Source organism: Balaenoptera acutorostrata, chromosome 4 (assembly GCF_949987535.1).
Source record: "Balaenoptera acutorostrata chromosome 4, mBalAcu1.1, whole genome shotgun sequence".
Taxonomy (NCBI): Eukaryota; Metazoa; Chordata; class Mammalia; order Artiodactyla; family Balaenopteridae; genus Balaenoptera; species Balaenoptera acutorostrata.
In genome coordinates this window covers 95,977,382-95,998,450 of record NC_080067.1, presented here as the reverse complement: position 1 = coordinate 95,998,450, position 21,069 = coordinate 95,977,382, and the positions used below count along the sequence as shown (strand labels likewise).

Here is a 21,069-nt window from a genome sequence, read left to right as displayed (position 1 = left end):
GTGAATGTACCATAGTTAATTTAATGAATCTCCTATAGGCAGACACTTTAATTCTTTCTTTTCCAATTCCTGTTTGTACTTAAAATCTGTAACTTGTATATTTTGCTTCTCTTTGATAGTGTAACTAATATAACCTCCACATGAAGAATGGCCAGTTGGAAAAGCAAGATCCCAGATATGTAAATAGGACATCCCTCTTCCATGACCTCCACATGAAGGCACAGGCAGCTCTTTCTGTCTTCTTCATTCTTATACCATCTGTATGTCTATTTCAAGGTAAGCACCTTTATAATACACCCAAGTGTCAGTTGTTTGTATCATTAGGTAGGAACATGAGCCACAAGGCAAGAGGGCTGTTTCCTCTGTAGCCATAGCTTGTCAACTTTTCTAACTTTTCTTCTATCTACTCTAAGGTTCTTTCTAATCTGTTATCTGCTACCAAATATAAAATCACTAGAAAGGCAAGTTTGATTGATTGGTTGATTTGTTTTTTTTTTTAAGTGTAAGCTTGGTACTTACTTGACACTTGACAAAAGGCATTATCAGCTTTGCTAGGCCCTGTGGCAGGCATTTTAAATTATCCAATGAAATATTAGAGGTGTTTAGTAGAGCAGTTAGGGAGGTTGACAAAAACACTCCTTTTCTTTCCCACCTTTCCATGTCTTTCTTCTCAGCTTGATGCCACATTCCTCTAGCCCTTTGTACAGAGACAGACTAAATCACTCTAAGGCAAAGTGGGACATGGCAGAGTGGAAAGAGCCTCAGAGGAGGGGGCAGAGGAAAAAGACTTTGTGACAAGGCCATACAAACACCCGATTATCCCATCTCGGGTGGCTTTGACCAAGGTCAAAGGAGTTTAGTCCATTGTCCGTAAGATAAGGTCCTTTCCAGTGCAAATGTCACAGAATTCATAGATAGGGCACATGATCTACTTAAAATGTTTTGTGAATTGGTTAAAAAATCTGGATACTGCCTTCAGTGATTATGAAATGGTTAAGTATATTTTCTTTGCAAAAACCTGATTGTGATGAGTCCATTTGCTTTTTAAAATCACCTTCTGAAGTTGACAGTAAAAAAATATATATAAATATATATATATATATTTATATATATATACACACATATACAAACTTATGTATATTAGGAGGATTGGACCTCTACATTTATATTCAGAATAATATTCCTTAACTACATTTTGATGGACTCATAGTATATCCTGAGAGTTGTCTTAAAGCCAAAATAAATGAATCACTTCATTTCGCCTTTTGGACTCCTCCTCTTTTGTGCACCCTTTCTTGAAACTAATGTCTACATATTCCCAACAGACCCCTTAATGCAGCATTGTCTTCTACATGCTCCAAATATTTCCTAACCCAACCAAGTTAAGTTTATTCTATTCTTTTAGGGCCTGCTGGCTCCAGCTAGCTGGATAAACTAATTTGTTATTGTTATAGTAGGTGTTAAAAATGAATGTGTTCAGGGAATAAAAATCAACAGGAATCTTTAATTTATATAATATACATAATTTCCAGCAACTGTAGCAGGCCAGGATCAGAGGAGAGATGAGACTATTGATCAAGCATGGAACAAAGTTTCTATGCTTTATGCTGTTGTCAATTCTCATGGTTACATTGACTACAACAGATATTCGATTGAAATTGCAGACACTCAAACATAGAGCTTCATGGCTTGTTTCTAGTAATTAGACTAGCAAGTGTTCTAGATAGATGATGTGGTCTGTTAATGATCAGGCTGCTGACTAGGATAGTTCTTCTAGGTAGTCCTGATGTAACCCTTGATAAGCACCCATCACTAATTCTCTTCATAACTGCTCTTGCTTTTAGATATGGTCTTTTTAGCTTCCTTAAGTCATGTTAGTATGAGTGAGCAAACAGTCATTGGAAGACTTGATGAAGATGTAATTCTCCCTTGCTCATTTGAGAGTGGGTCCGATGTTGTAATTCACTGGAAGAATCAAGGTAACTACGTTTACTCATACTACAAAGACAGTGACCAGTTGGAAAAGCAAGATCCCAGATATGTAAATAGGACATCCCTCTTCCATGGTGAAATTCACAATGGGAATGCCTCCCTATCTTTCAAAAGATTAAAGTTTCAGGATGAAGGAATTTACATGTGCTATGTGGGGACATCATCTGGAAAAATCATAAACAATGTGGTACTAAAAGTGGGAGGTAAGTGTACATATAACATTTTACAAAACATGACAATGATACCATTCCATGTTTTCTGTACTGCCTTCTTCTTAATTTAATGTGCTATGGGCTTCCTTCCAAAATAATACATACAAACTACCTCATTATTTTTAATGCATAGTGTCTCATAGTCTAGACATGCTATAATTGATGCACCTGTTCCTCCATTAGTAGGTATTTAGGTATTTCTAGTGTTTTATGTTACAAAAAATGTTGTGATGAACATCCTTATATTTAATACTGGGAAATGATCTGAAACAAAAGTATCAGAAGTAAAATTTTAATATGGCACTTATACCAGCAGCATAAGAGTATACATTTTCCCCTTAAGTCTTATCAACACCTAATATTACCCATCTTAAGAAATTCTGCCAATATGATAGCTTAAAATTATTGAATTGATTTAAATTACATTTTTCTGTTTTCTAAATGAAGTTAATTGTAATACTATATGCTTTCCTCCTGTTTGCATTAACTTTATTTATCTAATAATTTATTTATTGGGAGGGGCATTTTCTAATGGGTTGTTTTATCTAGCTCTTGTTCTTTCTCCCTCTGTTCTATTTATCTGCTTCAGACCTTGACTCAGAAATCTAAGAATTATGGGTAAACAAAGAATCAAAAAGGCTCTGAGTCAGTACCTAAAGAGTACAAACTTCTGTGTGAGCTCTAGTTTATTAGCTTTGACACCCACATTTTGACTGCTCAGTGAGGCCATTAGATTTTTTTTCTAGAATTCTTTCTAGAGAATTGAGCTTGCTAGTTGCTATGTATCCATACATGATCTTTTTTCCTTGTAGATCACCAGACTATAGCTTAAGGTTCTACAGAGTTTTTGCTGTTTTTCCTTTCAGAAACTGCCAAGTTTTGCTCACAAAGCTTAGCTTTTCATTTCATGGGTATTAAAATAATGTGTTCTGCACAGATGGGCTAAAAAGAAGCTAATGACAGTTCCTCACGTGCCCTTCTTTCTCCCACATAGCTTTTGTCACACCTGTGATGAAGTATGAAAAGAATGCCATAAACAGCTTCTTAATATGCAATGTGTTAAGTGTTTATCCTTATCCAATTATCACATGGAAAGTGGATAATACACCTATCTCTGGAAACAATAAGGAAGAAGTCGGATCTTTGGGTCCTTTTTATATTAACAGTAGAGTAAATATTACAGGATCAAATTCATCTTATCAATGTGCTATTGAAAACACATTGCTGAAGCAAACATGGACAGGGCGATGGACAATGAAAGGTAGGCTCCACAAGGCTTTACCTGTGTACCTGTGCTGTCAGAGATTGGGAGGGAATGGAGTTTGATTTACAGGTTAAGAGAGGAACACAAAGGAAGGAAATGCATTTGCAGCAGTTAGAAGACCAGGACTGGAGTCCCAGATCTAATATTACTGGCTCTATTACCTCAAGCAATCATTTTTACTTCTGAGCGCTGGTTCCTCGTTGGTAAAATGGAAGCAATTCTTACCTTGCAAGGTGTTTATGAGTTGAAGGAAAACAATTGTGAAATGGAAAGCAGAAAATACCTCCATGAACATTACTGTTTTTCTCTATGGTTCTTCTACATAGAATTTTCTACCTGCATTGCACTTTAGAAGATCAGAAGAGAAGGAAAGGATGCTTGTCTCCCAGCAGGTCACAACCTCTAATTTTTGCCAGTTTTTCAACCAACAGAAATTAGTATTGCTTCTGTTTAGTCTCTTTATGTTTAGTCTTCTTAAGTAGTATTAGCCCATTAATCTTTATCAACACCTCTACTCCTTCCTCTCATTTATTTGAACAAACCCAAACTCTCACCAGTCTCTATAAGCTACTGTTTAAGAAGAGTTTAAGGAGAAGAAAAATTAATTTGGCACCATTTATCTAACTCTGAGGAAAATTATCAATACTGTTTTATACTTCACTAGAAGCAAAGCAAATTTTTTCTGTAAATCTCTATTATATGGGGAAAGTGGAGGTTAGCTTTCCTTTTTGGCCTTCTCTCCCCCTGAGTTTCTTTTTTTTAATATTTAAATTTATTGAAGTATAGTTGACTTACAATATTATATTAGTTTGGGGTATAAAACATAGTGATATTTTTATAGATTACACACCATACAAATTTATTATAAAATATTGACTATATTCCTTGTGCTGGACATTACATCTCTGTGACTTATTTATTTTGTAACTGAAAATTTGTATCTCTTAATCATATTTAACTATTTCGCTTCTCTTCCCATCCCTCTCCCTTCTGGTAACCACTAGTTTGTTCTCTGTATCTGTGAGTCTGTTTCTGTTTTATTATGTTTGTTTGTTTTTTAGATTCCACATATAAGTGAAAACATACAGCATTCGTCTTTATTTCTCTACTTATTTCACTAATTATAATACCCTCCAGGTCCACCCATGTTGTCACTATAGCAAGATTTTATTCTTTATTTATGGCTTAGTAATATTCTACTTTGTGTGTGTGTGTGTAACTCAAATCTTCTTTATCCATTCAGCTGTCAATGGGCACTTGGTTGCCTACATATCTTGGCTATTGTAAATAATTGTGCTATGAGCTATGAACATTGGGGTGCACATATTTTTTTGAATTAGTGTGTTTGTTTTCTTCAGATAAATACGCAGGAGTCAAATTCCTGGATCATATGGTAGTTCTATATTTAATTTTTGAGGAACCTCCATCATGTTTTCCATAGTGATTGCACCAATTTAAATTCCCACCAACAGTGCACAAGGATTCCCTTTTCTCCACATCCTCACCGACACTTGTTATTTGTTGTCTTTTTGATAACAGTGATTCTGACAGGTGTGAGGTGATATCTCATTGCAGTTGCATTGATTTGCATTTCCCTGATGATTAGTGATGTTGAACATCTTTTCATGTGCCTGTTGGTCATCTGTATGTCTTATTTGGGAAAATGTCTACTCAGGCCTCTGCCCATTTTTAAAAATCAGATCATTTCGGTTTTTTGTTTCATATTGAGTTGTATGAGTTCTTTATATGTTTTGGATATTAAACCCTTACCAGGTATATCATTTGCAAATATCTTCTACCTTTCAGTAGGTCACCTTTCAGTTTTACTGATGGGTTCCTTCCCTGTGTAAAAGTTTTAAAATTTGATTAGGTCTCATTTGTTTATTTTTGCTTCTGTTGCCCTTGCCTGAGGAGACAGATCAAAAAAGTATTGTTAAGACTTATATCAAAGAGCACACTACCTATATTTTCTTCCAGGAATTTTATGATTTCAGTTCTTACATTTAAGTCTTTAATCTGTTGTGAGTTTATTTTTGTATATGGTATGAGAAAATATTCTAGTTTTATTCTTTTACATGTAGCTGTCTAGTTTTCACAACACCACTTATTAAAGAGACTGTCTTTTTTCCACTGTATATTTTTGCCTCCTTTGTTGTAGATTAATTGACCATAAGTGCATGGGTTTATTTCTGGGTGCTCTATTCGGTTCCAGTGATCTATGTGTCTGATCTTTGTGCCAGTACCATACTATTTTGATTACTATAGCTTTGTAGTGTAGTTTGAAGTCAGGGAGCATGACAACTCTAGCTTTGTTCTTTCTCAAGAATTTTTTGGCTATTTGGCATCTTTTGTGTTTCCACACAAATTTTAGAATTATTTGTTCTAGTTCTGTGAAAAATGCCATGGGTATTTTGATAGAGGTTGCATTGGATCTGTAGATTGCTTTGGATAGTATGGACATTTTAACAATGTTAATTTTTTCCAATCCATGAACACAGAATAGCTTTCCATTTATTTGTATTGTTTTCAATTTCTTTCATCAGCGTCTTACAGTTTTCAAAGTACAGGTCTTTCATGTCCTTGGTTAGATTTATTCCTACATATTTTATTCTTTTTTATTTAATTATAAATAAGACTGTTTTCTTAATTTCTCTTTCTGATAGTTTTTTATTAATGTACAGAAACACAACTGATTTTTTGTACATTGACTCTGTATCCTGCAAATTTATTGAATTTGTTTATTAATTCTAATAGTTTTTTGGTGGAGATTTTATGGTTTTTTATGTATGGTATCCCGTCATCTGCAAATAGCAACAATTTTAATTCTTTTCTTCTAATTTGGGTTGCCTTTTATTTTTTTTTTTCTTGTCTGATTGCTGTAGCTAGGATTTCCAATACTATGTTAAATAAAAGTGGCAAGAGTGGCATCCTTGTCTTGTTCCTGATCTTAGAGGAAAAGCTTTCAGCTTTTCACCCTTGAGTATGATGTTACCTGTGGGTTTGTTATATATGGCCTTTTTATGTGAATGTATGTTCTCTCCAAACCAACTTTGTTGAGAGTTTTTATCACAAGTGGTTGTTGAATTTTGTCAAATGCTTTTTCTGCATCTTTTGAGATGATTATGTGATTTTTATCCTTTGCTTTATTAATGTGGTATATCAGATTGATTGATTGATGGATATTAAAACATCCTTGCATCCCTGGGAAAAATTATACTTGATCATAACATATGATCCTTTTAATGTGTTGTTGAATTAATTTGGCTTACAATATTTTGTTGAGGATTTTTGAATCTATGTTCTTTGGGGATATTGGCCAGTAATTTTCATTTCTTGTAGTGTCTTTGATTGGTTTGGTATCAGGGTAATGTGGCATTGTAGAATGTGTTTGGAAGTGTTCTCTCCTCCTCAATTTTTTGGAATAGTTTGAGAAGGATAGGTATTAACTCTTCTTTAAATATTTGGTAGAATTCTCCTGTGAAGCTATCTTGTCCTGGACTTTTGTTTGTTGGAATTTTTAAAATATTGATTCAGTTTCATTACTAGAAATCAGTCTGTTCAGCTTTTCTATTTCCTCCTGAATTAGTCCTGGAAGAGTATACGTTTCTAGGAGCTTATCCATTTCTTCCAGGTTGTCCTATTTTTTGGTGTATAACTGTTCATAGTATTCCCTTATGATTGTATTTCTGTGATATTGGTTGTAACTTCTCCTCTTTCTAATTTTATTTATTTAGCACATCTCTTTTTCTTGATGAGTCTGGCTAAAGGTTTTTCCAATTTTGTTTATCTTTTCAAAGAAACAGCTCTTAGTTTCATTGATCTTTTCTATTGTTTTTTGGTCTCTACTTCATTTATTTTCACTCTGACTTTTGGTATTTCATTTCTCTACTAGCTTTGGTCTTTATTCATTCTTCTTTTTCTATATCCTTTAGAAAAGATATGTTATTTGAGATTTTTCTTATTTCTTGAGGTGGGCTGGTATCGTGATATACTTCCCTCTTAGAATTGCTTGTGATGCATCCCATAGATTTTGAAACATTGTGTTTCTATTTTCATTTGTCTCAAGGTGTTTTTTGATTTCCTCTTTGATTTCTTCATCAACACTTTGTTTTTTAGTAGCATATTGTTTAGTCTCCACGTTTGTGCTCTTTCCAGTTTTCTTCCTGTAAATTGATTTCTAACTTTATACTATTGTAGTCAGAAAAGATGCTTGATATGATTTCAATCTTCTTAAATTTATTGAGACTTGTTTTATAACCTAGCATTGTGACCTATCCTGGAGAATGTTCCATGTGCAGTTGAAAAGAATGTACATTCTGATGTTTTTTTGTATGGAATGGTTTCTAGTTATCTATTAAGTCCATTTAGTCTAATGTGCCATTTAAGATCATTTGCTTATCTGGGAAACTATTTCTTCTTCAATTCTGAATGATAACCTTCCTTGGTAGAGTAACCTAGGTTGTAGGGTTTTTCCCCTTTCAGCATTTTAAATATATCATACCACTCCCTTCTAGCCTGCAAAGTTTCTGCTGAAACATTAGCTGATGGTCTTATAAGGGTTCCCTTTTATGTGACTCTTTGTTTTTCTCTTGCTGCCTTGAAAATTTTTTTGTCTTTAACTTTTGCCATTTTGATTATGATATGTTGTTGTGGATCTCTTTGGGTTCATCTTGTTTGGGACTCTTTGAGATTCCTGGACCTGAATATCTGTTTCCTTCTTCAGATTAGGGAAATTTTTAGCCATTATTTCATCAAATATGTTTTCTACCCATTTCTCTCTCTCTTCTCCTTCTGGGGCACCTATAATATGAATGTTAGTATGCTTGATGTTGTCCCAGAGGTCCCCTTAAACTATCCTCATTTTAAAAATGTATTTTTTCTTTTTTGTTGTTCTGGTTGGGTGGTTTCCACTATTCTATCTTCCAGGTCACTTATACATTCTTCTGTATTACCTAATCTGCTCTTGATTCCCTCTAATTTTCATTTCAGTTATTGTATTCTTCAGCTCTTTTTTATATTTTCTAATTCTTTGTTGAAGTTCTCACTGTGTTCCTCTGTTCTTTTATTGAGTTTGGTGAGCATTTTAATGACCATTGCTTTGAACTCTTTATCAGGTAAACTACTTCTCTCCATTTCATTAGGGTAGTTCTTTCATTTGGAACATATTTCTCTGTCTTTTCAATTTGTTCAACTCTCTGTTTGTTTATAAAGTTAGGCAAGACAATTACCTATCTCAGTCTTGAAGGTATGTCCTTGTGTGAGAGTCTCCCTATGCAGTCTCTGTGTGCCCAGTGGCTTTGGTGGGAGAGCTGGATATGAAGCAAGCATGGAGAGGGGCTTTTTCTGGGGCACACCAGGGCTATTACTGGCACGGGCTGGAGCTGGGGGTTGGGGTGGGCTAGAGTTGGAGCCTGGTATGGACTGGGGCTTCTCCTCAGGTGTGTTGGGGGCTGCTGCCTTGATGAGGGGTGGGGACTAGAGCTGCACCAATCACAGGCCAGGGCTTCTTCTGGGGCATGCTGGGGGTGCAGCCTTGGTAGGCGCAGGCTGGAGCCAGGGGGGCTAGAGCTGGAGCCTGGCACAGGCCAGGGCTTTTCCTGGGGCATGTGAGGACTACTGCCTTGACAGGGGTTGGGCTGGAGCAGTGCAGGGTCTCCCTCATGGGTGTGGGTCCTGACTAGATCACTTCTCTTCCCCTCCTATTCACCTTGGTGTATTTTTTTCTTTATATCCTTAGTGATAGATGGGCCATTCTGCTGGTCTTCAGGTCATTCTCAGAGAGAGTTGTTCTACATGTAGTTGTAGTTTTAGTGTGTCTGTGGGAGGAGGTGAGCTTGGGGTCCTCCTACTCTGCCATCTTGGTCCTGCCTCCATCCCTGAGTTTCAAATTCTCAAAATATTCACCAAGAAGACACTAAAAATATGAATTATTCACTACCTTTATATGATGTCAATAGTGTGAGCAGCCAGTGTTCTCTGTTCATCAGCCAGGCAGCAATGGAAACATGGGAAAGGGATGAAAATATTAAATTGCAAATATTTTCTATGGAAAATCATAATTTCTCATGTTTATTCAGAAATGAGTATCCTGGAGTTCCAACAGTTCCTTAGGCTCAACGCTATTTTGTCTTGTTGAGGATCTATTATGTGCCAAGCTTTGTCACTCTCAGACTGTGAACTTAAGAACCAGATGTGTACTAGATGCTGTGGACTCTTACTTCTGGATCCACGGCATCTAGTACAAACATGTAAAAATAAAACTAAACCAGGAACGTAGCATACAAAGAGAGTGAGTAATTCTGTTCACTGTGGTTGGGTATGGATCAGGTTTTTACAGAATATATGCTTAAGGAAGTTGCATAAGGGCAGAATTTTAAAAGAGCAGTAGGAAATTCCAGGAGAACATGGGCATTCCAGGCAAAAAACATACTACATGCAAAAGCACAGAGGAGTAAATATTGCTTGAATTTGTGGAAATATAAATGGTTGAGGGTTAAACTGAAGTATCAAAAGATAAGCCTAGAGTAGAAGGCAAAAACCAGATCAAATGCCTTCATCTTGCTAAAGAGCTTGAGCTAGCCCTGGAGGTAGTATGGAGCCGAAGAAGGATATGAAACATTGGAGCGACTGGAAGTGGCATTTTAGATGGCTTGCTTTGGCATCACTCTCTCGCAGGTGGACTGCAAAGTAGGTATGTCTAGAACCAGGGAGAACAATTCATGGTAGTCCATAGAGGTCAGCTGACAGAACCAGAGAATAGGAAGGACAAGATGGAGTTAGCTCTGGAGGGGCAAGCTAAGAATACCCAGCAGAGTCCCTGTTCTAAGAGTTCGGGCCAGTGAGGAATTACCTGCACAGTTAGAAATACACTTCTTATGTGCAAGAAAAGAGACTCTGTCTTGAAAGAGAGATTAAGAAGTGGTTGAGGCCATGAAAGTAGCAGAGACTGCCACGATGTAGATAGTGACAAGGACGTAACTCCAGCACTCAAGGTCAGCAGAAGAAGATCACTGAGTTTAAAAGGCTGATAACCATAGCAACATTCTTGAGTGATCACCGTCAGGCTGTAGGAGTTAAAAACCAGGTGTGTCACCTCCCTAGCTGGCCCAGGCTTAGGCCTCCTGAAGCCTAAGCTTAACCTTGGTGGGAGACTTTGAAATAGTGGTAGTAAAGCTTTTAATAAACTCCACAGCACAAATATCTCATTGCTTTCCAAAAGGTATTTTCAAAGATATTTCTAAGTGTAACTTAGAAAATTCATTTGAAAATTTTGTTTTCATTAATCTTTACTTTTCTATTCTGTTGTTAGATGGCCTTCGTAAAATGCAAAGTGAAAACGTTTCACTCTCGTGTAAACCTGAAAACAGTTTTTTCCTACCAAATCAAGATTTCATAGTCATTTGGTCCAGAGTGGACAGTGGGAATTCTTTGGTCCTGGCTTCCTTTCTGAACTCCTCACAAGAAACAATTATCAATGAAGCCCTACTTTCACGGAACAAAGAGCCGATAAACCTGCATGACTTCTCTCTGACTCTGAAGGATCTTCGTCTTTCAGACAGTGGGGAATACTTGTGCAATATTTCTTCAAGCAAGTATACTTTACTCACCATCCAAACACTGCATGTAGGTAAGTTACAAGTAGGGTTGGATAATGGTTTTCGGGTACAGCATTAGAGATTGTGAACATCAAACAGGAAAATTAGGTTGCCATTTCAAGAATACCTTTGAATAGAATTTCTGAAAATACTGTCTACAGGGATACTTCCAGTCAAGACAATCTCCTTCCTTCAACCACAGGCAAGTCTTGCATAAAAAAAAAAAAGAAGAAATTACTCCCAGAAGATTTTCTTTTTAGGGTTTCAGGGCTTCAGAAATGAAGAGGGAACCTGTATGTTTTGTTACTCTGTGGGCTGAGCATCTTCAGTTCTTGCTTACCACTGTGCCTCATCTGTGCCTCAGGGTCTGGGTTTGGAGAGTTGAGGCTGTGTAGGCACAGCAGAAAGTTAGAATTTGGACTCTGCTGGATGCTGGGGAAGCATGGTCTGTGAATCTGGTGAAAACAGTTATCAAAGGACATTTGAAACATTACATGTATGCCTGATTTGGCTTTTTTTTTTTTTTAACCTCTATTGGTAGCTAACTGGTAAAACTCATTAATTAAAATATTTCTAGTCCAGTATCCATAGAGTCATGGAATGTGTACTCATGAAGTTGACTTTCAAGGTGGGCTGATCACCCTTACCCTTAAGTGATCAACTTGACATCGTGGGAGACCATGGCGCTTCTCTTTCTATTCTTTATTAAAATATGAGTCAGTGGAACATATGTTTTAGAAATATTTTTATCATTCTAGTTATGAAAATTAGGAGAAATAACAGATTTGAAGGTTTGGAGATTCTATGTAGGGCGTTTTGGAGATAAGAATACAGAGTTGTCCTTGGGTCAAGGACAACTTCAAATAGATAGAAACTTCAAGACACTGAGTGATAACACTCCCTTTGTAGAGTTGCTACTTTGAGGGTACTGAAAACTGAGATGCAGATGAAACTCCTATTTTTCCCCAAAATAGGATTGTCACTTTTATGTAAAATACAGTTAAACTTTAATTCTATTTTCTTAAATGTTGGATTCATTTTGGAGTTTAGAAAAATAATCAGGAAGAAACAATCTGAAGACCACATCTGGCCCATCTTTCTAATTAGAGGTCTAATTTTCAGTTTACACAAAGTGAAGCATCATGACCATTCCATCTCTGTCAAAGAAGAGCTTTTCAGAACCTCTCATTCTGAAGTAAAATACTGGTCAGTTGAGACTACAAGAGGGTTTGCCCGTACTTCCCCCCAGAAAGAGGTCTATAGCAGGAACTACCCCATCAGGGCAGGGAACAGGACAAACACTCTTTCAAGGAAACTTGGTGTTCTGTACTGAATTGCAATTTTCTGCTTGCTGCCTTGCCCAGGAAATACTGCAGTATTTGAAAAGGAGGCCCAGATAGTGGGGCTTATGATTCCTAGAGTCTGGATCTTCTCTAGAAAGGTTGCACTGAATTGAATGAAATTAAATAATTCTTGCTAAATTTTGCTGCTGAATCAATATGTGATCTTGGACAAATCCCTTTACAGATGGGGGAACTGAGAGTCATGGATAAAGTAAGAAGCTATACATTGCAGAATTTTCTTCAGGAGGAAAAATATGCCTATGAAAACACTTTAGGAAGTCAACATTTCTACTTAATTACTCCTTCTCTACATGGGTATAGAATTTCAGGATGACAAATATGTGGAGAGATTGTTTTATTGGTTGTAAAACATTAAGTAAAAGTATATTCATAAAAATTGACATCCGTTATACAGAGCTGTTCATTTTAAAGAAAAGCCATAATTATCTTCCCCCCTGAATTTGACCTCTGTTCTCTAATGCTTGCTCCTTACTCTTTGGTAGAACATGGATTGTAAGATTAGCTGGTTCTGACTTTGGTTACTCAAGGTCTCCAAGTTTCTGGCTTCTGAGTTCCCCACTTCCTTTAATACTAATTATAACAATGCTAGTTCCAACCAAGATGCTGAAAAGAGTTCTGGCTCCTCCAGTTATTCCTGAGGAGCTCCAAGCACTATTGGTTATCCTGGTGGTCACCTGTCACCTTTTACTCAAGATCATGGCTCCTACTCAACTCTTCTCATCCCCTCTGCACTGCTCATCTCTATTCCTCTAGGAACCTGCCTTCTCCAAGCCAAGGGTACACTGAAACCTCCCTTCATCCCCCAAGGAATACGCTAGGCTAAGGTTAGTTTGTAGTCATAATTATTCCTTTGTAAAAGTGTGTTGATTATCTTATTACAATAAAAAACAATAAAGACTTAAAATACATAGAAGACTCATTGTCTCTCAAGTTTTCAGACTTTTTCTCTCCTGACTCTCATCCCCACTAGGCCCTAAATTGGTTAATATCACAGCTTTGGCAGGTTTCCCACAATAGACACATTGAAGTTGGGAGGTATTATTTATGCTCATGAAAAACTCTGGTCCAGACAGGGCTGTTGTTCATATCTTTAACGGGTCTTTTCACTAGGAAGAGTCTTTTCACTAATATGAAATCTGTCTCCCATCCAGAATGCAGAAATAGCTAGTTATAAAATTAGTAAAGATACTCTACTCACCCATCTATACGTTTTCTTTTATTTTCTGGTAACTTTTCTTCCAGCTTATAGATTTTTTGTTTGTTTTATTTAGAAGCAAGTCAAGGAACAGTTGTCGGAATAATTGTTTCAACATTGGTGGTAGTCGCAGTTTTGTTGCTTTCAGGGGTAACTCTAGCCGTTAAATCAAGAAGATGCATCTGTTTCTGCACAGGTAATATCTCTTGGAGGATTTGGTCTTGTGCCTGGGTGTTCAGGTAGAGGTTTATCAAAGATACACCTGCAGCTGCACACCTACACTGCTGCTAGGCATGTAAATAGATCTGAATTTTCTGCAGAGTTGTTTTTAAACTTTTTCAAAAATTCTTTAAAAGATGCCCACGTTTCCACCTAACTATTTACTTCTAGGAAATTATCCTGAGTTAAATGGTCAGAGACACAGCAAGCTATATACAAGCACATCCATTGAATCACACTGCCAGTTTTTCATTGAATATTTTAATAAATAACAGGAAATTGATTAAGTGAATTGAAAGTCACGTGTTATTTACGTTGTTTTATTTGTCTTTTTTCTACTAAAGAGAGAAAATTTAGATCTGGCAGTAAAATAATACACAGAATGATCTGAATTATCTTGCATTGAAAAATAGCTGGAAAGAAGCCAAAACGTTCTTTGCCTTTGTAGAGAGGTACTACACATCTCTCCACCACACATCTGCCCAGGTACTTCTATTATGTCTGGACTTCCTTAAGTCCCTGGGCTCTGTTTTCTCTTTCTTTGAGCTTCCCCTATAGTTGCTACTGCTCAAAACAGCATTGTCCTTGATGGGCTATTTTATTTTAACCCCTGTTAAGTTTAAAAAAAAAACTTTTTCTAAATTTTCTGCTAGAAACCTGTGTTACTTACAGCAATTTAATTACTTGTAGTAATTTAACATGATACATTAAGATTCCATGGTCACAGGACTTCTTAAAAGACTTTGCTTTTATCAACAGAATTAGATCTATGAAAAGCTTGGATTTACTTATTTCCACATTTTACAGATCAGAAAACTAGAATCCAGAAAGTTAACACAAATGCTAAGTAGGTATGTGAAACAGACTCTTATATGCACCACCTAAGATGACCCAGCTAACCAGTGGCAGAGGTAGATCTAGGCCTCAAGAAGCTCTCCCTTCTTTCATAATCTCTCCGAGAAAGCTCTGAGTGTCCTGGGAGGTTGAAATAGATCGCATGTCCCTTCTTTTGATTGATATTTGCCTATTGTCCCTGCTGAAGTTAGGGTTATTTGATATAGCAGACACCATTATTGAAGGTAGGATTTTAAGGGTGATAGTGAGTGAGGATTTCACGAGTTGTAGCCCTGTGATTGTTTATACTAATAGGTCAGTCCCCTTACTTGTTGCTCCTGTCTCTTAGCTGCCAGAAGTAGAAAAAGATGGGAGGTTGCAGGTAGTCTAGTTTGTCCCCCACATGCAAACCCTAATATAATGATACTTGTGATTAGATTAGGTTCAAATTATAGGAGAGGGGGCACTACATACTGCTCAAGAATGATGGTTTAGTTTCTATATTGGAAGTGTGCACAAGTGAAGTTCCAACACAAAGTACCTGGCACACTCAAAATTGGACAAAGGGGAGCACAGAAGACAGTGCATTCCCCCAGAACTTTGCTAGAAAACCTGAACTTGAAGGGACAAGGAGAAAGAGCGGTGCCCAAAACCTGCAAGGAGAGTCATGGAACAAGCTGTGTTGTAAGGAGGGCGACCTTCACTCAGAGGACACAGCTAGACTATAGGGAAGGAGCTAGAATAAGTACCTGATTTTGCCCTTCCCTCCCTTTGATCTCCACCCCAACTGGAAACCAGAGGGAAGAGAAGCCCTGCAGGTAGAACCCATCCAGGTCAGCTTCCCGTGGCAGAGAGCAGGATGGATTCTGATTCTGGAGGAGCAGTCAGGAGATACCAGCAAAAACCATGTTAGGGTATTGACCACTTAAAATAAAAAGAAGTTCCACAGTTCTGTAGTTAGGTGGGCTGAAAATATATTTCATGCTGTTAAACTAAAAGTCACAACACCTCCAGTTCCCAGGTTGTTGTTTCATATGACTATGGCTTGTATGTTTTCTTTTTAAAGTCCCTTTTCTATCACTCTGTTTTAAAATGCCCTTAGTATAAATGATCCTAGATTTTAGCAAGACCCAGAAGGAAGGCCTTCCTTGAGAAATGACATTATGTCTCTTTTTCCTATCCATCACCACCTTGGCTATTTTCCATTGTTTATATTTGGTAGGAATCAGGCCAACAATCTTAAAGAGCCAGGAATTGCTGGCCTGGTTGAATTGCCTTTATCCCTGCTTTGGAGGACTTGAATCAGCCATAAGAATTTACTGCTGTCTGTTTCTGATGAGGTATTTGTACATTAAATGCATTTTTAATGCTGTTTGTTTGTTGGAAAAAAGATTTGAAGAGGGGAGTAACTAACGTGCTTCTAATAATTATACTGAGGAGGGAATAAGGGAGAATTTGGGTGTTTGCGGAGACATGTTTTTCTAAGTTCTGTTTTTTCTTGTAGAAGGGCAACCATCTACTGATCAGAAATCTAGCCATGCCGGTACTGCAGAAGAAAACATGGTAAGGCATTTCCTTTATCAAACTATTTATAGTATAAGGATGCTACTCTAAAAGATAATTGAAGTTTTGGCTGATTCACACATCATCATGCAGGACTTTTACACAGAAAAAAAGGCAGGAGAGATTGCAGGATAATAGAATGGGAAAAAAAATACACTTAGGCTTTTCCCACTGTAATTAAACATGCTCTACTTGCTTAAATAAGTGCTTGCTCTTATCATCTCCAACTGTTATTTGTAAAGATGATTTCAAATGGCACTATGCACCAATATACTTATTATTCTGATGGAAACATGGGATTGCATAGGAGTGGAAGGCAATACAGATAAAGAAGAGAAAAGCAGACTATAATTTCTGCCCGGACTCAGACTGCTGACCTTCTACACTTTTCCAGCCACTTCTAGGTTCCTTCAGAACTTATAATTCACTTACGAATTATAGCTTGATTGCATACTTCCTTTTTGCTGCACACCTTTTATTATTTATGAGTTCCATTAATCAGAATAAATAACAGTAAAGAGTGGGGTAAACTTGTTTTTCTACTTGTTAAAATCTCAGGAACATCTAGCAGGAAAATTAAAATTGACTGATAAGACCCAGACTTCATAACTACTTATTTTATAACTGTCTCATGGATCTCTGATTACAGATGCAAACAGTAGCTTAAAGCTCCCTCCTCCCAAAAAACAAAACAAAACGCTACCAGCATTAAATACTTAACATAAAAATGGTTATTCTGACATGAACAACAGTGATTTTGAGTCCATTTTTCTTGGTTCTAGGCTCTTTCAGAATATTCATTCATTAAAGGAAGTGAAGACAGGAGTTGAAAACACAGCACAAACATCCTTAATATCCAGTGATCTCACCTCCCCTTTCTTCACTGAGCTTCCAGCAATGGCTTGTCATGACCTGACAATTCTACCATTGCAAAGACTTGTGATACTGGAAAGAGAATAATTACGTTCTTTCTCACGACCTAAGAATCATTCATTGACCCCCTACATGCATCAAGATTATAAATGCCTGGATACCAAGGGTTCCAGTTCAGCTTGGAAAAGAACTATCTATCTCATTCATTTACATTCCTTCTGCAATCAGCCCAGGAGGCTACAGTGAGGTTTCCGCCAAGAACTCAGAAGAAATGAACCACTAAGAGATGATTCAAAATCTGATTAACTAATGATGGGTGAGTGGTAGAAGCAGAAGTCACTTTAGTGAAAAGGTGAAAAACCAGAGCCTAGAAAACAAGGCAATGGATTTGCTAAAAGTATTGTACTCCAGTTTTATATGAATGGTTAATATCAGTTTAATCAACTAGATTTAGTATGGTGAGTCTTAGGGACCCCAAAGAGTAAGAATGTCAGTATCTCTAAGACTACCCAGGGTGCAAAGGGCCCTATCAACTCAAGAATTGACATCTCTGGGGTTGGGTTGTACCTTTCAACACCAGGGTTTGCATAGACGAGTGACCCTAGTTATGAAGATAATTTGATTTACTCTTTTGGCTCAGTTGTCATATTGTTAATCAGATTTCTAATAAATTTAGATTTTCATATAAATTTTTATGCAAGGAGGGAATGGATAATTCAGCTGACTGGATGATCTGTTCTCAATTTTATCATCAATATATAAGAAAGAAAGCCTAACCAGGACTTTTGTTAACTTAGTCAAGTTTTTAACCGTATAGTTTACAGGAGAAAACAAATCCTCAATTGTGTATTAATAATACCTGGTCCAATTTTCTTTATCAGCTGGACTTCTTTCACAATCTCCTAGTTTGCACATAGTTCTGTTGACTTCAGGTATTTGCTACAATGTTGTGACCAGTGTTCATCATAAACGGTAAAGTATTAAGGACGCTTAAAGAAAAACTTTAGAAAAGGATGTAAGACACTTGGTGAGGAGAAAGTGCTCAGAATTGCTCTAGTCTACTTACGATGATGAGGGTGATAAATTTCAAGACCAAAGCCGACACATTGAGGATGGCGGACAAGAAAGATTCTGTGTCCTTCAACGCCGCTGAGTCCCTGAATTAATCTTAGAGCCACCTGTGTGAAGCAGGTTGGATCAGAGAGGCAGACTGCTGAGAACGACAGAATAAGGATTTATTATAGAGATTCAACATCATTATACAACTGTGGGCACTGGTGAAGAAGTCTGTACCAGGCCGTCGCCTCTGCATCTGGTGCTGGGCCTGAGGTCGCTGCCGGTCAGTTGTGCCAGCGGTCAGGAAGGACAGCTGGACACGGACTGAGGATGGACTGGAATTTATAAGAACAAACTGGACCCCATGCGGTCTCTCAGGGCCTCCAAAGTCAACACTGTGAGTGACCTGTAAGATAAGCTGGCGCCCATTGCCATGGAGCTGCACAGCTGCCGGGCGAGGATTCTGACAGGAGCTCAGAGAGCTGCAGGTCCACGGAGCTGTGGCCCATCCCAGCTAGCTCACCTTTTCAGCCTGGAGTAATATTTGCCAGCTATCACCAGTGGGCCTGGGGCTATACATTGCCCTTATGAGCACAGGAAGAACCCAGCTGTTCCTTCACTTCTTCCTCTCAAATCAAATTCTCTTGTGACCAACTTTAATCCAGAACCACACAGGAAATGTACCTCCAGCTTAGCCAAATTGGTACAATACAAAGACAGCATACCAGCTATCACTGATCTGAACATCTTGTGTGGGGTGTTGCTTCGGTATTGCACAAGTATGTGGCCTACATGGTTGTCCAGCAGGAGGGTTTTACCTATGAGTGCAAAATGCCTGACTATGACTATATGTAAATCACTATAGAATGCTAAGAAAAGCCTGTTGTCTCCCACCATTAGTGGCTAAAAATATAGACTCACGGATGTAGAAAGAAGGCCAGCAGAGTTCACTAACTTCAGTAATAACCGCTTACCAATAGGCCCTAGTCCCCGTGGACCATAACATAGCTCATGTCTTCTGTGAATATTACTCATTAAGAAGCAATATGGACAAAGTATTTTTTTAACATCAGAATTTAAAAGATTCTTGCATCTATTTAATGTTTCATGTGAAATGTTTACTTGCCTCTGAGGATCGAAAAAATCCTCACTACACTTGGAAGCAACAATATTCCCTTTTATTATTTCATTTTCTGATCATCTTGTTTAAACTACTTTTGACACAGCATAAACATGTTTTTTAAAATGTCTGTTTCACAAATGAGTGGATATATCAAAACAGAGACTTATAGATACAGAGAACAAACTAGTGGTCACCAGCAGTGGGAGTAGAGGGAGGGGAAGGGGATTAAGAGGTACAAACTACTAGGTATAAAATAAGTGAGACACAAGGATGCAATGTACAGCACAAGGAATATAACCAACATTTTATAATAACTTTAAATGAATCAAATGTCGAATCACTATGTTGTACACCTGAAACTAATATAACATTGTAAATCAACTATACTTCAGTAAAAAAATTAAGTGTATGTTTCAAATGCAACTTAAGTTTCTGGCCATAAAACAGTACCTCCTTGTACTCTTCTCCAGCCTCTGTCCTTTATAAACAAGGACTGGTCATTCTTCATGAACCTGAAAAACAGAATATCAGTGTGTTCTGTGAGATTCCTGTGACTTTCGTTAGTGCAACGCATACCAAGAACGAAACCCAGTGCTTTCCAGATGAAAGCAGGGCTTAGCCAACTCTTCATTAGCTTCAAAAGGAGGCAGGGAATTGAGGCAATTATCTGCATGACAGAAAGCAGACACCGGTAATTCACCGCAAGGGTGTGCTCGGTCACTCAATTTTCTGCTCGCCTTGCATTGCCAGTGAAGGCAGCGCCCTCTATAGAAGACCCCATGAGGGAGAGACTAGCCACATCACCAATTTGCTCCACAGACCTGATGCACAGTTCTATCAGAAAACCTTTTCCTTTGGTTTATGACAGTTGAAGGAATTTCAGGCTCTCCTCCTGTGAATGGAAAACAGTTAGTCATTGCACTGCCAAGGACGATTTTCCTATTCATCTCTGGCCTCTCAGAAGCAATTTCTGCTTCACTCATTTTATTCTTTGTTGGAAATAATCGTGACAAAGTCGAATGCATTACATCTGTTTCCGAGGCCCTTCGACCTCCTGCAGCTGAGTGCAATTGCCGCACGTGTGAAGTATTTCCCTAAACAAATCTATTACATGGGGTTGCTGGGCAGCTTCTGCACAGAAGACCCCAATCTGAGGCCATAACACTTCTCAAACTGAGGCCAGAGTTCAAACAACTTAATTGGACCTCTCCATATAGGCCTTATCCCTGAGACAACTATTTGCTCATCGATAAGAAATTTCTGGAGTCTGCAAACGTCTCATATTTCTCATATCTGGATCCAAATATATTCAATATAAACAACTTTTAGTCTCTTCTTCAAAAAAGATCCTTCGCCCTCCCATAAGGTAGTATTTATTATTGGCTGCCCTACCTGCTTATCTTGCAGGGTTATTAGTAATTCATTTATAATAAATAAGAAAGACCAAGCATGTACCATGTTTTTAAAACTGAAATGACGGTGCCTGTGCTAAGTGCTCTGTAGGCATTCTGTGGAGGGTATCCAACCTCCTCTAATTCTCTCCTCCTAAAGCCAGATCGCACTTTAAAACTGTGTTTCTGGGAACAATCTCAATGAGGAAGCTGAGGCTACCCTACCTGCCACAGTATGAAGTTTGTGTCCCCGCCCACAAAATTCATAGGTTGAAATCCTAACCCCCATGGTGATGGTAGTAGGAGATGGGGCCTTTGGGAAGTGATTAGGTCATGAGGGTTGAGTCCTCGTGACTGGGATTAATGCCCTTATGCAAAAAAAGACCCC

General features: G+C 37.8%; 1 protein-coding gene across 1 annotated transcript; it reads left to right on the top strand.

Annotated features, from left to right (window-relative positions):
* The first annotated feature begins 212 nt into the window (after positions 1-212).
* Positions 213-20,388, top strand: HHLA2 (HHLA2 member of B7 family). The gene is made up of 6 exons (XM_057544939.1): positions 213-276; positions 1,860-2,195; positions 3,199-3,465; positions 10,778-11,095; positions 13,699-13,818; positions 20,159-20,388. Exons 1-6 carry the CDS (start codon positions 213-215, stop codon positions 20,386-20,388), a joined length of 1,335 nt encoding a protein of 444 aa, XP_057400922.1.
* Positions 20,389-21,069: the final 681 nt, after the last annotated feature.